The 18184-nt window shown below is 49.8% G+C and overlaps 7 protein-coding genes across 7 annotated transcripts; 3 read left to right on the top strand and 4 right to left on the bottom strand.

Annotated features, from left to right (window-relative positions):
* Positions 1 to 117: 117 nt before the first annotated feature.
* Positions 118 to 3847, bottom strand: BDV38DRAFT_252868 (vacuolar protein sorting-associated protein 54). The gene is made up of 3 exons (XM_032055187.1): positions 3408 to 3847; positions 506 to 3359; positions 118 to 453 (listed from the first exon to the last, which is right to left on the bottom strand). Exons 1-3 carry the CDS (start codon positions 3625 to 3627, stop codon positions 264 to 266), a joined length of 3264 nt encoding a protein of 1087 aa, XP_031911312.1. The 5' UTR covers positions 3628 to 3847; the 3' UTR covers positions 118 to 263.
* Positions 3848 to 4113: 266 nt separating this feature from the next.
* On the top strand, positions 4114 to 6853 carry BDV38DRAFT_252866 (MCM DNA helicase complex subunit MCM5). The gene is made up of 4 exons (XM_032055186.1): positions 4114 to 4297; positions 4351 to 4477; positions 4539 to 5941; positions 6003 to 6853. Exons 1-4 carry the CDS (start codon positions 4161 to 4163, stop codon positions 6493 to 6495), a joined length of 2160 nt encoding a protein of 719 aa, XP_031911311.1. The 5' UTR covers positions 4114 to 4160; the 3' UTR covers positions 6496 to 6853.
* BDV38DRAFT_285078 (ribonuclease H family protein) lies at positions 6830 to 7840 on the bottom strand (the record flags this gene model as incomplete). Its single annotated transcript, XM_032060410.1, has 1 exon — positions 6830 to 7840. The coding sequence occupies one exon, from the start codon at positions 7838 to 7840 to the stop codon at positions 6830 to 6832; it is 1011 nt and encodes a 336-aa protein (XP_031911310.1).
* Positions 7841 to 8221: 381 nt separating this feature from the next.
* Positions 8222 to 9438, bottom strand: BDV38DRAFT_252865 (GFA family protein). Its single transcript, XM_032055185.1, has 5 exons — positions 8942 to 9438; positions 8863 to 8888; positions 8686 to 8795; positions 8576 to 8601; positions 8222 to 8511 (listed from the first exon to the last, which is right to left on the bottom strand). Exons 1-5 carry the CDS (start codon positions 9022 to 9024, stop codon positions 8364 to 8366), a joined length of 393 nt encoding a protein of 130 aa, XP_031911309.1. The 5' UTR covers positions 9025 to 9438; the 3' UTR covers positions 8222 to 8363.
* Positions 9439 to 9691: 253 nt separating this feature from the next.
* Positions 9692 to 11343, top strand: BDV38DRAFT_252863 (ribokinase). Its single transcript, XM_032055184.1, has one exon. It carries the CDS (start codon positions 10041 to 10043, stop codon positions 11184 to 11186), a length of 1146 nt encoding a protein of 381 aa, XP_031911308.1. The 5' UTR covers positions 9692 to 10040; the 3' UTR covers positions 11187 to 11343.
* A 2203-nt stretch (positions 11344 to 13546) lies between these two features.
* Positions 13547 to 15052, top strand: BDV38DRAFT_141723 (uncharacterized protein). Its single transcript, XM_032051449.1, has 2 exons — positions 13547 to 13820; positions 13874 to 15052. The coding sequence occupies exons 1-2, from the start codon at positions 13706 to 13708 to the stop codon at positions 14830 to 14832; spliced, it is 1074 nt and encodes a 357-aa protein (XP_031911307.1). The 5' UTR covers positions 13547 to 13705; the 3' UTR covers positions 14833 to 15052.
* Positions 15053 to 17455, bottom strand: BDV38DRAFT_294748 (transcription factor TFIIIC subunit TFC1; the record flags this gene model as incomplete). The annotated part of the gene is made up of 4 exons (XM_032062562.1): positions 15053 to 16540; positions 16601 to 16842; positions 16923 to 17225; positions 17315 to 17455. The coding sequence occupies 4 exons, from the start codon at positions 17453 to 17455 to the stop codon at positions 15346 to 15348; spliced, it is 1881 nt and encodes a 626-aa protein (XP_031911306.1). The 3' UTR covers positions 15053 to 15345.
* Positions 17456 to 18184: the final 729 nt, after the last annotated feature.

Below are 18184 nucleotides of genomic sequence, written 5' to 3'. Positions count from 1 at the left end.
TTGATTTATTGTTGATTAGTGTAAGAAATTGGTAAAAAGAATGTTTTAATTAAGTCTCTATAGAAGGATATAAATCGGACGCTGTGCCATCCGGGAAAAATAAACAAGTACTTAGAAAGGGTAAACACCGCTAAATCGCTGTACAATTCTTTGGCCTTAACATGATGGTATCTCTGGTACATCCAAGCGAGAAGAATGTATACAATGTGTTCGTCAAGGCCGAGACATCCGTAAACTCACATCTTTATAACCATAGTTTATGTTTAAGGACTCTTCTTGCCGTTGCTTGTATCGGAGGAGCTGTTTGTATTGGCTCCTCCATTCGAGCCGTTCTCCTTGGCTTCGGCTTTCGGGGTCTTTTGGTTCACCAGCTCCAGAAGATGTTCTCCTAGGTCTCCAAATCCGTCTATTTTGCTGAGCTTCGATTGGAAGTACTCCGCATCCCGTTGTAATCTACGCGGCGTTAGATGGTTGCTTGTATGCTGTGAGGAAGATCTTTTCTTACCTTTGCTTTCCATTCTCTGTATGAATGTTTACATCATCGAATGCTTTGGTCCACTGTTCCCGATAGCTGTTGAAGACGGGATCCATAATCATCGACACGGTCATGTCCGGTAGATGCTTGCTGAGCACGCGATGCAGTGTACCGGTCTCCTTTGCGAGAGTCTCCATGTACGGATTAACCGCACTAGATCCCGAGGCGTCCCAGTCAATCTTCTTCATGGCATTTACGTGCACAGAAGACCGCCCGCTCATGATGTCGACCAATTTCTCGTGGATACCGGATTGGTGTTCCTGATACAGCCTCTTCACCTTGTCGAATTCGCCCATCAACGGACTAGAAGGTGAATGGCGACGGACAAATTCCCGGATATAAGGCACCAGCGCGATGATAAAGCTCAGAGCCTGTGAGGACAGCGCAAGGTGCTTCGTAGTGATGTTTTTCAGACCGGCACTACGTGTGGCTCCAGCACCAAGGATCAGTTGAGAGGAGCGTGAATTGAATAACTTCAGCGACTCCAAAAGACCGGGTGCGATATCCTGGATCATGCTGGGGATGTTTGCCATAAGGAACTGGAATTCTTCTATGCTCCTCATCATGGCCACCGCGGATTCCGACAGAATGTATTTCTGCTCGTCAATCATTGCAGATCGCACCTTGTCTCTTCCAGATCCGTTGGTCGTATTATCCGACGTATTACCTTCAGGTTTATCTTGAGGCAACCAGATCTTCGAGGCATCCACCCAGGCCTCGATATCTTTAGTACTAGCATCGAGAATACGACTCAGAATCGTATTTTCTGTCTCCCCGAAGTCCCTTGCATCCCATCGGTCCGCGTCCATGACTTCAACAACACGATGTCGCTGTTTATCGCCAAATCGGGCGATGTAATCGCGGATCTGATTGCCCACAAGGGTTTTCAGAGCTGTGCCACTTCTACCCGAAATTGCCTCACACTCATCCGCAAAGAGTCGATTGAGGGTAAAGTATTTCAGGAAATCCTCCTTAGGCAAATGAGACGTCTGCTCGCTCCGAACCTTCAGTACTTTGTTCACCTGCGACTGGGCGATATCAACCGCCTGGCCAAGAAGACTAGACATGTCTAGAACTTGTAAAATTTCGTCCTGAGCCATCATTGTTGCCGCTGTTTGCGAGCTTGCCCCAAACGCAGCTGCATTGTCCATGTTAGGTGAATGTGGACTTCTTGGAGACTTCAGAACAGAGTTATTCCCTAATCCACTAGCAAGATCAAGAAGGACCTTGACCTGAACGCTAAGCCTCCGTAAGGACTCACTGATGCCGGTATATACGCGGGCGAGCATAGCGTAGGCATCTTCCACGTCTAAAGCACGCAAGTTCCGAGCAAGAATCGACGACTTCTCCTGCTGACTGAGCTGGGAGGATCGATGAGTGGACACGGACACCATTGACTCATTATCATCATCGCTCGAGCTAGGCATGTGTTTGCGGATTAAGCTCTTCATTTCTCGTAGCACTGCCGTCTTGAAAGAAGTTGCTGCTGCGGTTGTATGATGTGCCCGTGCAAGGCCAGTCAGTTGCGTGTGCAGTCTCGATCTCAGCTGGTCATCGAAAGTCATATACGCCGGGGAAACAGTCACGCCCGAGCGTTGCACTCCACGTTGTCGCTGAAACGAAGAGCCCCAGCGCTGTAACGTCACTTCCAAGGGTACATTTTCAACATGTTGTCTCAGGTCTCCAAGAAGATCATTCAAGAAGCGGGACTCATATCCCATGCCAATCCGAGTCCTTAACTGGGCTAAGTCATCAGATGCACCCTCAAGAGCTTTAAGTCGCCTCAAATCAATGGCTTTTCTAGGATGCTCCTGTGGATCTACGCCTGCTGGGCTACCGGAAATAGTTTCCCCAGCCATCAATCTCTCCACCTCTTCAAGGTTATCTGCAGCTTCTTCAATATCTCCATTCTCAACCAGTTCCTCGCACCGAGAAACTGACTGGACTACTTCTCGCAGCTGAGATACAGCATCTGCTAGCAACCTGACATTTTCCCTCCGGCGCCGTAGATTAACGATTTTCAAGCCGCCTAGGGCCATTTCACGGTCAATCTTCTGGAGGTCTTTCCGCAGCACTTGAATCCGTTTTACAGAATCAGCAGCCTCCGAATGCAGCTCACGGAGCGAGCCGAGGGCAGTGAAAAATGATTTGGATGCCGTTGAGATTGATGAAATTAGATGAATTTCCACAGTATCCATATACCAGGAAAGCTTTTCTTGCAATATCGCATTTGTCGCAAGTGCCTTTCTCCCCGTTGGTGCCGGTCCGACCACGGCTCCGTTTTCAAATCTACCGTCCTTGCCTGGTGTCTTCGGCGGGGTAACAACTTCAGATTTCTCTGATACCACATCGAATGTCCGCGGGTTCTCGAGATGAAAGTCGTCATCAAAATATACCTGAGGGATGGTCGAAAGAGGTGTCACTGCGTGTCCACGACCTCGAGCAGACGACCGTCTCCGCCCACGAGCATCGAAAGGCGAGCTCGCACGGGAATTGACCGATATTGTTGAGGGACGCCGCTCCGGAGACCATTGTGACGACAAGAATTCATTATCATCTGGCTTAGGCGAGGCCTTTCCTCCGTCCCGTGCTAGCTGCGATTCCTGATCACCAGCGCTTTCTTTCGCCTGTTGGAATACATCGTACAAGGACCCAACCTGCGATAGGTACGGATCAAAAACCTTGGCGTCTACACGCGGTATATTTGTCAGGGTAACCGGGGGGATGTCGCGGGAGCTCGGCGGCTTATATCCACTAGACGGTACAGCGGTATGGGGCACAAGGCCGGTGCGGACAATCGGAGGTTGAAGGAGAGTAGAGATGGCTGGGTAAATTAGCGTACCGGCAATTGACGTAACAGATCATAACATACCATTCTGCCCTGACTCTGCTATTGACCCATGCCGAGCTGAGGAGTCGAGAATGCCTCCAATACTCGCGATTGAACTTGCAGTTGACCCTCGTCTCAGGGGGTATCTCTGGGGCAGAACGCGGGGGGATTCGAGCTGATTGAGGGAATATTGGGACAGCGAAGGTGTTGATGCACCCGAGGCGAGGCTGTCGATCGACTTCCGTGGGCTCGCAGAGGACATCTCGTGATGCCAAGTTGTTGGCGACTCCGACGGCCACCGTGCTATGCTAGACGTCGTTATCTCAACATGACAAGAGGACAACTGTAGAATAGTCCAGGTGGGACCGAGAGCAAGCGTTCCTCCAATGAGTTCCCGCTGCTACGATTTTGGTACCCGAGCGAGACTTCAAACAGGAGTCGCTTAACATGTAACGTCACCAACTGCGCAAGCACAAGTAATCCAATCTTGGGGAGCGTGCTTTCGGGGCCTCAGCATGACAGCCGGCCCAATCGGGTAAGGCTCCAGGCCCCCAAGAGGGGGTCTAGTCCCAGTTGGGGGGAAACGGGGTTACTATTTTTCCGCGCTTCTGAAGCTCCCATTGCATGATGCCTAAGGCCAAAACCACTTAACGCGTGTATCAGACGCGACGCGCACCATTCGTGTCCACGCAAAAGTTATTTGCACCTCCTTCGGCGGTGATAGTCAACAATCCACACATTGCCCCCTCGCTCACCCTCAACCCACCCCTCCCCTCCCCAATTGCTGTCTTCATCATGGACAGACGTACACCGTATACTCTGAGCGTTCTTGCTCCTAGCACAGATGGTGCAGAAGAGTCCCGCACACAAATCCAGCAGAGGCTACGAGATTTCGTTTTGGAATTCCAGTTGGATAATGCATTTATTTACCGGTACGCCGCCATGACAACCAACAAGCCTGTCGCAAAACTGACTTAGTTTACAGGGACCAGCTTCGGCAAAATGTGCTCGTGAAGCAGTACTACTGTGACATTGATATTGCCCACTTGGTCTCTTATAATGAAGAGCTGGCGTACAAGCTCACCACTGAACCCGCAGACATCATCCCCCTTGTGAGTAATTCGGCCATTGGGCATCGACCAGACTGGCTCTGACCATCACTCCTATTTCCAGTTCGAAAATGCTCTCCAGCAATGCACTCAGAGAATCGTTTACCCCTCTCAAAGAGACGTAGTGCTCCCATCCCATCAGCTTCTGCTTCACTCGTCTGCAGCACATATCTCCATTCGTGACCTTAATGCGACAAATATCTCCCACCTTGTCCGCATTCCTGGTATTGTTATCGGTGCTTCAACGATCTCATCGAAAGCAACAGTTGTTCACATCCGATGCAAAAACTGCGATCATAGCGAAAATATTCGTGTGGAAGGCGGATTCTCGGGTCTGTCGTTACCCCGGAGATGCGGCCGCCAGCAGCAACCCGGTGACGCCCCTGGCGAACAGTGCCCTCTAGATCCTTACGTCGTTTCTCACGAGAAGTGCCAATTCGTCGATCAGCAAGTTCTCAAGCTCCAGGAAGCACCTGACCAGGTCCCAGTGGGTGAGCTACCCAGACATGTTCTCGTTTCAGCAGACCGCTATCTGGCAAATCGCGTTGTACCTGGTTCCCGCTGCACAGTCATGGGTATCTTCTCCATCTATCAATCCAAAGGCAGCAAGAAGGATGGTGCCCCTGCCATTCGTAACCCTTATATGCGGGCGGTAGGCATCAGCACTGACCTCGACCAAACCGTCAAGGGCAGTGCCATTTTCTCGGAAGAAGAAGAGCAGGAATTCCTGGAGCTCAGCCGTCGGCCTGATCTGTATGATGCCCTCGCCAGGAGCATTGCTCCCTCTATTTATGGCAACTTTGATATCAAGAAGGCTATTGTCTGTCTGCTCATGGGTGGTTCGAAAAAGATTCTTCCCGACGGCATGAAACTGCGTGGAGATATCAACGTAATGCTTCTTGGTGACCCCGGTACGGCCAAGTCTCAGCTTCTTAAATTCACAGAAAAGGTGTCACCGATCGCCATCTATACTTCCGGTAAAGGTTCATCTGCAGCTGGTCTGACAGCTTCGGTACAGCGAGACCAAGCGACACGCGAGTTCTATCTCGAAGGTGGTGCAATGGTCCTTGCTGACGGTGGTGTTGTGTGTATTGATGAATTCGACAAGATGAGAGATGAAGACAGAGTCGCCATCCACGAAGCTATGGAACAGCAGACTATTTCGATTGCCAAAGCCGGTATTACCACCATCCTCAACTCCAGAACATCAGTTTTGGCCGCCGCAAACCCTATCTTCGGCCGGTACGATGACCTGAAAACTCCTGGCGAAAACATCGATTTCCAGACAACCATTCTGTCTCGTTTCGATATGATTTTCATTGTCCGTGATGATCACGACCGCAGTCGTGATGAGAACATCGCACGCCACGTCATGGGTGTACACATGGGTGGCCGAGGTGTTGAAGAGCAAGTTGAGGCCGAGATTCCGCTAGACAAGATGAAGCGTTATATCAGCTATTGCCGCACGTAAGTTCCTGGCCATCTAACTACCTCGAAGCCATCGAGCATCACTAACATATCACTACAGTCGTTGCGCCCCGCGTCTATCGCCTGAAGCGGCAGAGAAGCTCTCGTCTCATTTCGTCTCGATTAGAAAACAAGTTCACCGCGCAGAGCTCGACGCCAACGCACGTTCTTCTATCCCTATCACAGTCCGTCAACTGGAGGCCATCGTCCGTATTACCGAGTCCCTTGCCAAGCTGAGCTTGTCGCCGATTGCTACGGAGGCACACGTTGACGAGGCCATCCGTCTCTTCTTGGCCTCAACCATGGACGCCATCACTCAGGGCGAGGGCCAGGGTAGCAAGGAGATGATGGAAGAGGTCAGCAAGATTGAAGATGAACTGAAGCGCAGACTTCCCATTGGCTGGAGCACCAGTCTCGCAACTCTTCGCCGCGAGTTCGTTGACGGACGAGGCTACACCGAACAGGCTCTTAACCGGGCTTTGATGGTCCTGCAGCGCAGAGATACTGTGCGCATTCGCTCCGGCGGATCGCAAGTGTACCGTCACGGAGTATAATTCTCTTTCATCTTTGTTAACTTGATGACTGATGCTCGCATGGAGTGTGTATGGGCTATGGACAATAATGTTTTTTTGACTACGGGGAGCATGCATTACCTGATATCATGTCTTAATAGAAACTGGATTCGGGCACAGCGGTTGAACATGGTGTACGGCGTTGTATTCATTTTAAGATACACAACACAGATCCACAGATTCAAGGTCGGAATCAAGCAATTTACCATAATTCCATCACATCCCAGTAACCCACGCCACGATATCTATCCACCACCAACGCCCAGTAACAGAAGCGGTAGTGTTGCAAACGCGAACACTCCAGACTAATCCCACTTCACAACGAATCGCACTCATAAGCAGATGAAGTCTTCAAGAACCTCGATTCAACCAACTGAACAACCCCATCAGCACTATACCTCGCATCCCGCTGCTCAAGCAGCTTAACATGCCTCGCCGCCGCCCTCGACAGCACATCAGCCCGCTTATGCCCAACAATACAAGCCTCACCATGCGCCGGCACCCAATAAACCCTCACCTTAACCCCCAACTCAAACAGCTGCCTCGAAAGCCCACAAACATCCCCCGCAATCGCCCCAAACGCCGACCTATCGACCTCACCCTCAGACCACCAATTCGCCCACCACCGAATCATTCTCAACGCACGCATCGAATCCGAAAACACAGTAACGGCATGTTCCTCTATCCCCTTCGCAACAGCAACCCTCTTCCCGATCCGTATCAGCGCAAGCCTCAATGCAGCCCCAATCGCAAACAACTCCGACATATCGACCCGCTTCTTATCCTTCAGGTCTGTGATCGCATATCCCCGATCCATCCACTCTCCGCTGTAGTAGGGGTCCTTGTATGCAATCGCCGCACCAGCGGAGCCGTGACTCCCACTTGCGTCGACCCAGAAGTTGTGGAAATGGCACTTGCCGTCAGTTAGGGGGACGGTATGGGCATACTGTGCGGTTGCGATTGCATCCTCGTAGTGCAACGAGATAAGATCTCCGTAGAAGCCGACCTCGAGCTCGTGGTGATAGACCTTGTGCTTGGTGATTCTGTGGCGTCTGTCTTCGAATGTGAGGTCTAGTTTCAGGCGCTTTTGCTGCGTGGCCGTTAGATGTGAGGTTGTTGGGGGTATTTTTCTCTTGATCGTGGCTGATTTTGAAGGTTCATATTCAGTGGTTGCAGTAGCAGCAGCAGTAGCAGTAGGATTCTCTGGGAGACTTGCTGTGTCACTCTGATCTTGTTCACGGTGCTGGTAGGTATCAGATACTGTGACTGGGCGGTCGATGATATGGTATTCGTGGAGGACAGCGTTCAGCCATCTTAAGGACAACATATTGGTTTGGACTGGAGTTTTGTGCCTTTTCTGTATGCCGGCAGAGTGTGGTGTGAGCTGGCTGTTCTGTAGAGCTTCTGTTGCGGATGTTCTAAGTGAGAATGGGAGTATTCCGCACACGATGTTTGTACAGGAAATTTCCTGTTAGAATCTTTCATTCACCGATTGAGAGGCTTTTGTGACGCTGGTTGTTTAGTATGTAAGTGAATGACTGACAGATCAAGTGGCTGCTTATTTGTAGGTTTCCATGATAATGGGATCTGTACGTAGGATTTGAGTCAGGGTTACCTAGAATCACGGTCATACTTACATATCCAGACTAAGAGACTAAAGTTGACATAATCCATACAAAACTATCAATTTGGCCCCAGGGAGTGAGATTGATAACTCTTAGAGAAAAGATCTCTTTTACATCAGTATTCCATGATATTCATATTCTAGAAACCCACATCCCATCTCAAAAACATCAACCCCAACACTACCTATACTTAACATCACCCCTCTAGACTAACAACATAATTCACTATTCCTGCTTCGCCCCCTCAACAGGCCCCTTCCATGCCTGTCTTTGAGCCGTGAAAAGCTCCTTATCAGGCTGAGAGATCACATCAAACAAAGAAGCCTTCACAATAGCCTTCCCCAGAAAGCTGGGACTCTCGGTCATAATCGGACTATTCCCATTCTCAGCCTATCATTCTCATAGCAAACAAACAAGAGGGGAGAGAGGGAACCAACCTGCCACAGTTTGAGCAGAATTTGCGCTACGGGACATCAGCATCATTAGGTTAGTGTCATGTCCAGGATAAGTAAATAGGGTCAAAAGACTAGAGAAGAGATATTTGTACCTGAATGCGATTTCCACTGACTGTGTTCGTATCTTCATATACTTTTAGACTAGATTGAGGGTCTTGAATTGTGACTTCTTCCTTGTGGAGGACGTAGTTTATAGAGGAGCCTGGCGTACGTGTTATTATTAATTAATGGACTGACCTGATGCTTTCTTTGGGTGTTGGAGGACTGACCACCCCCCGATCTACTACAATTTTGGCTGTAGCTGAATCAGTATATGGACTTTAGTATAGACAGGGAAGTAGGACATACCAGTGGCAAACGAGAGAACTGGGAGGCTGCTGTTCCAGCAAGACGCGGATACGTCCGCATATGCAATGGCCTTCGTAGGGCATGATGTATTTATTCTAGATTTATCAGATCTGTTTTCTGGGGAAGTAATTCTTCGTTTAAGAGTGGGTGCTGAGGTTAAAGCTAAGTCTTCAGTTGAGCCGACGTTCGGCACTGCTGTATTATAAATGCTCCCGTCGATGATAAATTCCGGAGTGGAGACTCTGGCCACAAGTTTATACAGCTTGGACCATAACTCGATGTGGGTTTACTTGGGATTAGGTCGTAGATAGGTTTTGATAAAAGAGTGCGTGAGAAGAGTTCTAATTGGAGTCTTGAGTTCATTTGCATGCTTGTATGGAGACGTCGAAGTGCAGTGTATCCATTTTTCGTAATGGTAACTCCAAGCTGAGGGCAAGTCTAGCCTCAGGGCAAGGAGAATGGTTGATCGGTAGGTATTTCTATTTCGACCTTAATTGGATATACTTCGAGAAAGCCTTTGGCCTTCGGCTTCTACTTGTTTGCTTCCGAAATAGCGGATTGGTATGACTGCCCTATTAATAGATGGTCTTACGAACAGGCCGATGACGATCTATATGGACGAGCTGAGAGTCTTTATATATTGCCGAGGCTGGAACGTATAAGCTATATAAAACCCATAGAAAATTTACTATTTCCGATTATGCTTATCATGGCTATAAGCTCATGACTTAGTGATATTTACCAAAAATAGGTCAACGTTGCTGCTCACCAGTCATAACCTATGGAATTGCTATATATCACCAAGGGCAGTCAGTGAGGGAATAGTTCCAGGCGAAAGACACCCCACCGAACCCCGCGGTCCCAACCGACGTCAACTCTTTTCTCATACCACGTCCACACTACGATACAACCTCGCGATCAATAATATCTACACAATCACTCTAACGATTTACGGAATAATTAGAGATTACTAGACAGCAAGCGAAGCGGAACCCGCTTGCTAGAACGGAATACAACATTTTACGAACTTTCCCCCGCACCCCGCGATTTTCAACCTCCTACCTCTACAGGACGTCACAAATCGTCCGATTCAGCCATAATGGCCCCGACAATCCGCGTTGTCGGCTCTCTCAACGCCGACATGGTGTCGGTGACACCTCGCTTCCCTGAAGCCGGTGAGACGATCACGTCCTCTTCGTACTTTATTAGCGCTGGAGGCAAGGGCGCGAACCAGGCGGTTGCCTGCGGGCGGCTGTCTCGTGCACGATCAGCCTCGTCTACATTTTCGGGCAAGGATTCCGTGAAAGTGGAGATGGTTGGCGCTGTCGGTGGATTGGACGGCCACTTCGATGCATTACTAAAGCCCACCCTCGAGAAATCCGGTGTCGATACGTCGCGGGTGAAGATCGTCGAAGATGCATATACGGGAGTGGCGGTGATCATTGTGGACTCGTCGGCCGGCGGAGAGAATCGCATTCTGTTCTCGCCTGGAGCGAATTATCAAGGAATGCAGCCTGAGCCGTCAGTGCTGGGAATGGCGATGGCAGCCCCAGTACCGGATGTGATTGTGATGCAGGGAGAGATCCCCGTCGAGAGCGTCATCGGCATACTCCGAGACATTGGGGCTTGGAAAGCCAAGAACCGGGCGGAGGGTAAGCGAGGTATTGAGGCCGGCCCTGATGTCATGTTTAACCCTGCGCCTGCTCCACCCGGAGGGTTGCCGGAGGATGTGTACGCGGCAGTGGACCACTTTATTATGAACGAGACGGAGGCCGAATTGATGACTCCACCGGCGGAGCAGCTGCTCAAGGTGGTTCCCAATGCAGAGGGACTGAGCGGTAACGACAAGGTGGCTCGGTATTTCCATCAGCTGGGCGTGACGTATGTCCTGATCACGTTGGGGTCGAAGGGTGTCTGGTACAGTGCTACTGATGCCAGGACGTCTGGGCCTGCGGACGGAGTCAACCGCTTTACCAATGAGATTCCCGCCGCTAAGGTCAGCCGAGTGTTGGATACCACCGCAGCGGGAGATACTTTTGTCGGCGCATACGCGGTCGGGGTGGCGCGGTGGCGCGAACAACGGCGTGCGGACGGCAAGGCTGGTCAAGATCTAACAAGCGAGGAGAAGCCTGTTCGATATCAGAAGGTCATGGATGACGCCATGGGATTGGCAACACAGGCCTCAGCTCGCTGCGTGGAGCGACAAGGAGCCATGGACAGCATTCCATGGGAGGACGAGATCTAATTAGAAACGAAAGCGAAGAGACAATGAAATGTACATTACTGCAGACCCCCCAAGGGATTTATCATAGACGAGTTTAGACGGCACGATTGTCCACTAATATCGGAAGAACCGGTATGCAAGAATACGGTAAAGAGAAAAAGAAAAAGTTGGAATGGAGCATTGTAGGAAATAAAATGAAAAAAAGAAAGCACCTTGCCCGTTGACGACCATCAAATAAGTTCTTAAAGACTCGAGGGTGAAGTATGGAATGTGCACGGGACTAACCTCCCATACCTCACGTCTGACAGGCGCCCGGCAGTCCATTCCCGCAATGCTAGCCCGAAACCCTAACATCGTGCGCCATCAGTTAGTCTCGGCGCGTAAGTCGCATGCATATCGCAGTCTAAAAGTTTCAAGGTCCTAATCATCATGGGAAGACAGCGCGAGCCCTCGCGGTGTTTCATGGTAGCTACAGTGACAGGGAAACACAGGCTGAGAGAAGCCGTCAAGAGTCCCAAGGAACCTTAAATTGGAAATAGAGCCGGCCGATCGATTTCTACTTATAGAATGGGCGCTACAGTTTAAGTTAATTAAAGTTACTTGCTTGTTCGGTTCGTACTCTGTATAACATGCTTTCCTTGTAGCCGCCGTTGGAGCGCGCATGAAGGAAGGGGTGGCGTTGTTCATGAAACAGGATTGGGATACGTGTTCGATGCTGGGAGACTATGGGAACATGATCATAGTACGCGACAAGACTCATGACTTGCCCAAGTTGCATGGTGAGCTTGAATCGAGGTTTTGAGTTCACGGGTCGTGATGGAGAAGACGCGTTGCAGGGATGGTGTCATAAGGTATACTCCGTATTGTATTAGGGCTGGTATCAAGATAAGCTTAGTATTTTGAATTACCGAGTCCTCTGGCTACCAGGATATTTATACCTCCGGCGGTGACACGTCAAATTCCTTTTACCTGGCTACTACTATTATACTATAGCTAGTACAGCATGCGCTATTGTTGGACACTAGATCTTCTATGAGGACGTGTAGATTACGGTCATAAACGGCTTTACTTTTAGGGCCAACTCAAAAAGTTGTCCGGATACTAATTTGTACAGGCTACTATACCCGTAATCCAACGAGTCGCTCAGTTATTTGCATGACCTTTCCTTCTATTTACTCTTCTTGATTCAAAGTAGAAAATGTTATTAATGAATAGTTCTTTTTGTTGGAGGTGGAACCCCCGTGCCTGAGAAGCGCAACACGAAAGATTGGCGTGTATCGATCGGGTGGGGAACGTGAAAATTACCGCATTGCTGATTAGATCGGTACGGTTACATGATTATCTACCATCGACGATCTACATCATGTACCACTTACTACTAGTGTGGCAATAACTCTACCAATTAGGAGTCAATGACACAATCAACCTCAAAAATGGAAAGTATGTCGTTGATTTCATGAGTCTTTATACTCGTCATCATTCTCAACAGCTGTCGAATCTCAGGGCGTGGAGGGTTCTAGTACCTAACCTTCAACGTGTACCTGGTATGTAAGACTGAATGGGAAAGATGGAAATCCGCGTACCCGACGGACCGAACGACGCGATTTTCTAGCTGGTTCAGAGGGTCTAGGTCCTATACAAAGGTAGTACGTACACGACTAATAGTACTACGAGTAAGCAAGTTCAAATAGCTCTAGTGGGGGGGGGGCACTGAAGTGAGGGGAAGAGCATTGAATTGTGCCTCGTGAGCCAATCTTTACGCGCCTTGCAGCCCTGAACTGCCAAATCGAGGTAGTTAAGCTGATAGACAACGACACGTCTTCACGCGTTTTCGCCCCTCCCTTTCTTCACGAGGTTCTCCTTCTCTCCATACTTTACATAACTATTGTAAATTATAACTATAATTTATACTTCTTTAGGGAAATGATGATGATTCAATATTCATTCCTCTTCGAGCCGTACATACTCTGAAACCACGCATCTGCATGTTTCGCGCTCCTCAATTGTCATTCTCATTCCCATACCCTGCCCTCCATTCTTAGCCATTCCACTCCACTTCTCCTCCCACCCTTACTGCCATAGCTTTATATCTTGTCTCGATTGCCACTATTGTGACAGTATTCTTCATCCTTTCAATCTCATTCCCCTCATCGTGTTGTTGTGGTGTAATATATCCTTCCGGGACGTGTTGTTTATTGTGTCTTTGGTTGAAAGGTCGACACGAACTAGGACTCTAGAGACCCCGAGTCCTGATCCGACTTGTGACTTCTTTCCTCCCATCCTTGGATATTTCGCGATCGGTTCCATTTGAACCGTTGGGTTGTGTTGATCACGGTAGTACTACCGTACAGTACTAGACCGCCCGTCGACCCCCACTTCCCTCGACGCGACCAAAACAAATCCACACCCGCGCAGGCATTTATCACCCCTCAGCTCCACGGCAGTCGTCGCTTGCTGCCTGGTTGACTCCCTTTATTACTTCAGCCCTATTACTCTGCGTCTCAATTGTCTCAGATTTCTCATACTTCGCGTTCAATAACATGGCCGCTCTGACAATAACTCCCACGACCGTGCGGCAGCCCTTTGCGAGCTTGGATGCACCACGCGTGCGACCCTTGCTCAAGTCAAAGATGAACCTTAAGAACCAACAGAATGGTATGTTTCTGGGAGTATGGCTATATACCAACACGTACTGACTCGACCATCAGGCGCGATCCTGTCTGGCAAGAGGCAACCCCTCTCGGAGGTGGACACCGAGAACATCGACCCCACAATCTTCAACTCGTCGACAAAACGCAAGCGTGGCTCGGATGAGGACGAGCACGAGTCCGTCAAGAATATTACAAAGCCCATGAAGACCTCACGGATCACGTTGACAACCGTGAAGTCCAACACAGCTCCTCGCATCCCAACCACGCCCCCCAAGGCATCCCTGTCTGCCCCCAAATCCGCTCCCACTCTGAAACCGGCCGGACGTTCCCCACCGGCCAAACCGTGCAGGCCATTCGCTCGCCGCTCGACCATTGCGAAGAGCCGCCCTGAGCCTGCAAGCAAAAAGAGTGTCAATCGCCCTTTTTCCCTTGCAGCCGCGCTGGCAAGTGGCAAGCCGACGAGCCAACCTGCCACAAAGGCTCCCTCGGGCTGGTCCTTCGACATTTATGTAGATTCAGAACAGGAAGAGATGACCAACCTTATGCAGCACTCTACCTGTGTGCTGGATATCAGTGATGACGAAGGCAAGGGGGAATCGATCACCCGAGGCAAGGAGAATATCCCCCCTGCCGAACTGGGAATCGACCTTCCTCGCTCTCGCCAACGGGAATCTCCCGCTGCTGCCGCCCGCAAGTCCGGCATGATGGAAGAACCTCGGGCTCCCCTTGGTGACCTGGATGCTGCCGACTATTATGGCGAAGACTGCCACGCTTTCTCTTATGCCATCGTCTATGACGACGAGGAAACCGATGCCACTCCCGCCAAAAAGACGCTTCTTCCCACCTTACCTCGATCCGGTCGTCACAGCCGTAGCAAACTCTCCAGCGTCTCTTCTATCTCATCTTTACTTGAAGCGACCACACCTGTTAAGCAGGTCGAGGACGCCAAGTCCAGACCATCGGAGGCGGAGATTGAGGTCTGGGAGAGTGGAAGCGCTGTGGAGGAATCTCCTTAAGACACAATGAAGCCGACTAAATCGGCCTTGTGATCATAATTCCATCATCATTCATTATTCCTTTAAATACGGGCGCACAGTGGAAAACGGAGTTAGGGTTTTAGCACTTGGATTTTCTTTGCATTGTTATATTCGATACCCTTTTGGATTACTTTCATTTTTTTTTGTCTATATTATTATCTCGGGTCTTGATGACCGGCCGACTGTGACTTGTTCCAGCTCTCATTTGTTCCTACTGAATAACTACGCACAGAAGAGTGCAAACTCCATCCTCTCTACAATGTCTTGACTAGTATAATATTTCCTATCTCGTTGGATTTATCTGGCTTTATATCTATCATTCCGTTGAACGATGCTATGCCTGTGCTTATGAGCGAGAACGTGTTACGTCTCTGATGTCTTATGATGTACATACATCCTGCTAAACAATTCCCTAAGTTTAAATAAGTATCTTGATTCGAATATGTGTGTGTTTCTCTTTGGATAAAGCCAACATGGATGTTTCAAATATAATCATCGCCGACTTCCTGACTTGCGCCGAGGTCTCAGTTCCTCGATCTCCTCTCCCCCATCCGATTCTCCCAGATCATCATTTCCGTCATCATCTCCACCAATTGTAGTGGCTTCCATAACGTCATCCACTGCTGCTTCCAGGATCTCCTGCTTCTCAATGGCCTCCTCTTCACCTTCACTCTCCTCCTCGCCCGCCGTTTCCCGCCACTGCACTCGCCGACCCGCGGCACCCTTCCCACGCTTCGCCATCGCATCCTGCTCCTGTCCCTGATTCGTCGACTCCCTCCACGACGGCGTCCCCTTAATCATCGCCCGAATCTCCGTCGCCATAGTCAGCTCCTTAGTCGACACAACGCTAGCATCCAGCGTGAACGCTGTATTCACATTCTCCGGCGTCGCATAATCCGGGAAACGCAGAATCCGCGCAAAGTCCTGATCATCGGGAATCCGCTCCTCAATGAGCCCGAGGATCTTATGACGCATGATCAGTTTCAGTTTCGCGAGCGTCCCACTCCCATACCACCCATCGCTGACGGTATCGCATGTCTCGCGGATAAACCCGGGCGCCTCTTCCTCCGGGAACACGATATTCCTCAGCAGAGGGTCGGTGATGTCGCAGAACATCCACATCCGGCCGTCGAGTGGCAGCGGCAGCTGGCCTGTGAAGATGTGTGTATCTGATTTCAGATCGGTGGAGGGATCCACCGGAACCGGTTCGTTGAGTCGGGGCACCGCGTGACGGCGTCCCGCGTAGCCGTCGCGCGCGACGTCCGCTTCCTTGGGCAGGATCCGGAACATGACTGTTTGGTAGGGACGGTAGTCCGGGGATGTGCGCGGGTCGTGCCCGAATTTGATGATTGCGTCGCGCCAGGGTCCAGACCGCATGATGTAGCCTACGTAGGGGATTGCGTGCCGGAGGGCGTATCGCTGTTCGATTGTACTGAGGTTGTTGCGGAGTCCGCGACGGGTCCAGGCTGGGCGCTTGTCGAAGAGGTCTCGGATGATGGATACTGTTTCCCGGAGGGTGGCGTCTTGGGTTTCTAAGGGTGGAGTGTTCTCGTTTGGTTTGCTGGGTACTTCCGGGACGTCGTAGGAGACTAAGTGCGTTAGGACTTTTGTGGGCTTTTGTGTGTTGACTGTTGTTATGTTGCCTGATGAGTCGATCGATTGGCGGACTGCTTGGTTTTGCCGGTAACTGTTTTTTGGGGGGTTAGGATGGGTATCGATTGGATTGATTGCTGTGGTGGTGACTTACGCGTAGGTGAATGGGATATCTCCCTGGCTGAAAGATGGAGGTGGGATGATATCGACATGCGATGATATGCCTTTTGCCATGTCCAGGTTGAATTGCTTCATCTTTTCATCTGTGATACCATTAGTTTCAACACCGCTAGACCGAAGATATGGAATAAAACAAACAATCAAAAGGCAGAATCTGCTCCCGAAACCGATTGGCGAAGGAACTACCAGTACTTGAGAAGACAAAGTCCGGCATCCCTATACAGCCGGATTAGCATTGACTTGTCCGCAAGCCTACAGCTCAGGAAAGAGTGAGGCTATAACCAACCTCGAAACACATGCGTCCGGTTCACGAGGCCGATTGGCTCAACCTGATATCTGCCAACATTGTCGCGCAAGCTCCGCAGGAGCTCCTTTGCGCTGCGCCGAGGCTGAAACTCAGGGCCAAGCGTCGAGACAGGGACACCCGTGAACGGCTCATCTGATCCTCTCTTACGCTTACGACCGGTCCGTCTGGGCACAGTCACCTTTAGGAGGATGTTGTTGGATGGCAAGCTGGTTGATTGGACAGGTCTTGACATTGCATCCTCTGGTCGAAGGTGGAGATAAGCCGGGGTGTCGGCTTTTGGAGGGTTTAGGATCTGGTAGTCGTGAGAGTGAGGTTCTGAGATAAGCCGTCTTATGGTGGGGGGTTTGGATGTCAGGGCCCTGTGGGTATGGATATACGTACCTTGGAGATCCCTGTGCTACCCTGGAGTGTGTCGATGGCTTTATCGACATTCTTGATAATCGCCGGGTGCTCAACAGTGACGATGCGACGAGACGGGATGGGATAGAATGGGGCTGTCCTGGGCCCATGTTGTTCGGACATGTTCAGGGTTGTGATGTAATAATCAGCAAAGCCTGGTTTGGTTTGGTTAAACTTAGACTATGAGAAGGTATTGATACTGAGCGGTTGTTGGTGTAGTTAAAAAAAAGTATAGATGTATATTTAAAGTGATTTGCGCCAGTAGGAGGGCTAAACTGCCATTGACGTCAGAACGTAAGATGTTGTTTTTGGGGAAATGTGTTGAATGGCTTCATATGTAACCTGAGGCACAATATCCAAGTGATATCATTCCTGGTGAACTCTAGAGGATGTATTGATACCTCTTTTGTATGTACATATAGTTACGTTGATTGACTTGCTTCTTTCTATGAGGGTGAATAATCTTGGCTCGGGGTCACATGATCTCCACTTTTTTTTTTCTTAGGACTTGGTGTTTCGAGTACCAGTTGCGAAGATGGAGACACAGAAAAGAACAAAACTATACAAATGTCTGAGGCATATTATGGGAATGTCTTAAAATACAGGTGAATAAGGAAAAAAACATTATATGATCATGGAGTCAGCCAAGATACTGTTGTTTTATATTTTGGTCATTTTCCAGTACCCGTCCCTTGCCTTATGTACAGCATGTACCTGTCCTCAGGCACAGAGGTTGCCCGTACCTATAATACTAACCGGTAGTGGAAATAATAAGCATAAATGTGAAACAGTCAGTCATAACATACCAACCGATGTGATGTGATAGCCGTAGAAGCCAGGGTACAATATGAG

This window comes from Aspergillus pseudotamarii (assembly GCF_009193445.1).
Source record: "Aspergillus pseudotamarii strain CBS 117625 unplaced genomic scaffold BDV38scaffold_45, whole genome shotgun sequence".
Lineage (NCBI taxonomy): Eukaryota > Fungi > Ascomycota > Eurotiomycetes > Eurotiales > Aspergillaceae > Aspergillus > Aspergillus pseudotamarii.
This window is presented reverse-complemented; position numbering and strand designations above follow the sequence as displayed.

Excerpts from the sequence above, each read along its gene's own strand:
- BDV38DRAFT_252868 (XM_032055187.1), bottom strand. The coding sequence starts at position 3,627 with ATGTCCTCTGCGAGCCCACGGAAGTCGATCGACAGCCTCGCCTCGGGT. Across the intron at positions 3,360-3,407 it reads AGCAGAGTCAGGGCAGAATG|CCATCTCTACTCTCCTTCAA; the intron begins GTATGTTATGAT and ends TAATTTACCCAG. Across the intron at positions 454-505 it reads ACAGAGAATGGAAAGCAAAG|ATTACAACGGGATGCGGAGT; the intron begins GTAAGAAAAGAT and ends AACGCCGCGTAG.
- BDV38DRAFT_252866 (XM_032055186.1), top strand. The coding sequence starts at position 4,161 with ATGGACAGACGTACACCGTATACTCTGAGCGTTCTTGCTCCTAGCACA. Across the intron at positions 4,298-4,350 it reads GATAATGCATTTATTTACCG|GGACCAGCTTCGGCAAAATG; the intron begins GTACGCCGCCAT and ends CTTAGTTTACAG. Across the intron at positions 5,942-6,002 it reads TATATCAGCTATTGCCGCAC|TCGTTGCGCCCCGCGTCTAT; the intron begins GTAAGTTCCTGG and ends ATATCACTACAG.
- BDV38DRAFT_252865 (XM_032055185.1), bottom strand. The coding sequence starts at position 9,024 with ATGCCCTACGAAGGCCATTGCATATGCGGACGTATCCGCGTCTTGCTG. Across the intron at positions 8,796-8,862 it reads TTGTAGTAGATCGGGGGGTG|GCTCCTCTATAAACTACGTC; the intron begins GTCAGTCCTCCA and ends CACGTACGCCAG. Across the intron at positions 8,602-8,685 it reads TCAGTGGAAATCGCATTCAG|CGCAAATTCTGCTCAAACTG; the intron begins GTACAAATATCT and ends GATGTCCCGTAG.
- BDV38DRAFT_252863 (XM_032055184.1), top strand. The coding sequence starts at position 10,041 with ATGGCCCCGACAATCCGCGTTGTCGGCTCTCTCAACGCCGACATGGTG.
- BDV38DRAFT_141723 (XM_032051449.1), top strand. The coding sequence starts at position 13,706 with ATGGCCGCTCTGACAATAACTCCCACGACCGTGCGGCAGCCCTTTGCG. Across the intron at positions 13,821-13,873 it reads CCTTAAGAACCAACAGAATG|GCGCGATCCTGTCTGGCAAG; the intron begins GTATGTTTCTGG and ends CTCGACCATCAG.